Source organism: Solanum stenotomum, chromosome 5 (assembly GCF_019186545.1).
Source record: "Solanum stenotomum isolate F172 chromosome 5, ASM1918654v1, whole genome shotgun sequence".
Taxonomy (NCBI): domain Eukaryota; kingdom Viridiplantae; phylum Streptophyta; class Magnoliopsida; order Solanales; family Solanaceae; genus Solanum; species Solanum stenotomum.
In genome coordinates this window covers 47341477-47343968 of record NC_064286.1, presented here as the reverse complement: position 1 = coordinate 47343968, position 2492 = coordinate 47341477, and the positions used below count along the sequence as shown (strand labels likewise).

General features: G+C 33.7%; 1 protein-coding gene across 1 annotated transcript; it reads right to left on the bottom strand.

Annotated features, from left to right (window-relative positions):
* Window positions 1-613: 613 nt before the first annotated feature.
* On the bottom strand, window positions 614-1807 carry LOC125864069 (F-box protein At3g07870-like). Its single transcript, XM_049544011.1, has one exon. The coding sequence runs from the start codon at window positions 1805-1807 to the stop codon at window positions 614-616; it is 1194 nt and encodes a 397-aa protein (XP_049399968.1).
* Window positions 1808-2492: the final 685 nt, after the last annotated feature.

Here is a 2492-nt window from a genome sequence, read left to right as displayed (position 1 = left end):
TGATATGTAAATTTCCCCATAACCTTTATAACATAAATGCCGTAGTTGTGTCCGTTCACTAGAAATTAATAGGAAAAAGAGTTTAAATTCAACACATTAACGACGTATAAATTATTTACGCAAAAACTAACTTACTTAGAAAATCAATCAAGAGTTCTTATTACCAATTATAAAGAATATTGAAGAGTTTAATTTTTTTTTAATGGAGCTTAGGTTCAATAAATGCTTCATTTGCTTGTGCAAACACACTCACTTAGACATGAGTAACATTCCTTCCAAAGTGTTATTGGGTATATAAATTGTAATTAGAAATAAGATAGCAGATAAATTTTAGTTAATGCAATATAATTGAGTATGCTCTCACAAATCAGACCACAATGTCAAATGATTAATTTAAATATTATTTGTCCATTGCTCGATATGTATACTAGTTACCTTAATATTAACAATATAAAAGAAAAACTTACACCATCTGTTTCCGAAAAACTTAGTAATTACTTATTAATATTTCTCTATCGAGAATTCAAAAGAGTCCACAAAATAGTAAAAGTTTATATCAGAAGTACAAAAGCAAAACATCATATCCCGAAGGAAATAAGATAAAAAAACTACTCTAAACTATCTCAGTCTTCGAATAAACGTTTGTGACTTGAAAGTCGTCCCCCATGACAGTCTTGAGCGAATAAAAGCTTGGAGTGTATTTAGTTGATGCAATGACATCACCGTCAACATTAACCACCCTAAACGTCTTTATTTCTGGGTTGTACCAAGCTAGTTTTGAGCGACTTTGAAACAAGATTTCTCCATCTTTCCAAATAAATATAGGTTCAAAACTATAGTTAACCATACCACGCGGAATAGATTCCACCAAAATGCTATTTTTAGTCCAAGATTCTGCAATGCCATACTCTTTCATGCACCATATATTAATATTAACATTCCATATGTGGATATTATCAGTCAAACACAGACAGTTCCCCAACTCTGCTAGCCTCAAGTTCGAGGATGGAGTTTCCAAACCAGGTGGAGCAGGCAGGTACTTGATCTTTTCTGTCTCAACATCGAAAGAGTAAATGCTGTCAGTTTTTTCGCTATCCATCCAATGAAGAGAACCATTGACATTAGCCTTTCCAAAATCATACCATACAGGACACGGAATTTCACCCATATTTCTCCATTTCTCATAAACTCCGAGAGTATAAATCTCCAATTCTGAAGCTCTAGTATCATCATGAACCTTTCTATCAACTAATCTCAATACTTTATACTCTCCAGAAACTTCGCTAAAGCAAAACCCATAAGCAACTTGAGTAACACTTATCTCCCATTTGGGTAATTCAAGTTTGAAATACTCACCCAAAAGAGGATTGTTAATGTAAATCGAATGATTCTCAATGTGCGTCAAACCACCCACCAAACAGATAAATCCATTACAAGAACCAACTAAAATCGCACTCCTTGGATGGAAGTGAAACTTAGGGGTCACCTGAACGGTTCTGTTACAGCGGTGAACATAATAATCGTACTCTGCTTTGAGTTCTAGAAGCAAAGGATTGCACTGACCATCCAAAAGTAAAATGTTGGGGAAATTTAGGGATCTTGTTTGATGCATGTTAAAAAACAAAGGGTCGGAAGTTAAAAGGCTATACCAGATTTTACAAACAGCTCTACATCGAAAAATAGGCTTGATTGGCAATCTTGAAAGAATTTCAATCATGATCACCCATGGAAGATCCATAATTCTCGTGACATGATGAGAGATTCGACCTCCTCTGCAAACTGAACTTTTGATGTCCATGACTGGCATTTCCTTTGAACAAAATGGTTTGCTTGTTTTGAGGGTTATGGTCGGTTGGACCTTCATATATAGTGGACTCCAAGATTTCGAAAATTTTATTTCAAGCCAAAATGACTATAGACATTGACTAGATAAAGTTGGATGACTTCTTGAAAAATATTTAAGAAAAAAAAATTAAATGCTGCTTTCCGTTATCATCCTTTTGAATGACTTCTTGAAAAATATTTAAGGAAAAAAAATTAAATGTTACTTTCTATTAATATCCTTTTGGATGACTTCTAGACGTCAAAACAAAATAAGTGAATTTGTTTATCATTTACCTTATTTAGCCATTTGAATCATATATTATCAATGTTTTGTATTTCTAGATGAAGTTCATTAATAAAATGTACAGAAAAGGGTTAAAATTGCCCGTGAACTATGTGAAATAGACCACTTATACCCTCTATTACATTTTGGGAAAAAAATGCCCCCAATATTATCCCAAAAGACCACAAATACGCTCAAAGATTTAACAACCCAAATTTTTAATGACGTGACAAGCCACATGAGACTAATCCCTCCACCGAAATGTGGGCAAGTAGGACTAGGCCTTTAGCGGCGATAAAATTAGTCGCCACAGATTTTCAAAATATCGCCACCAAAAGGGTTTTCATTGATTTTAATATATCTGTTAAAGGATGTTTGTATGATA

Excerpts from the sequence above, each read along its gene's own strand:
- LOC125864069 (XM_049544011.1), bottom strand. The coding sequence starts at position 1,807 with ATGCCAGTCATGGACATCAAAAGTTCAGTTTGCAGAGGAGGTCGAATC.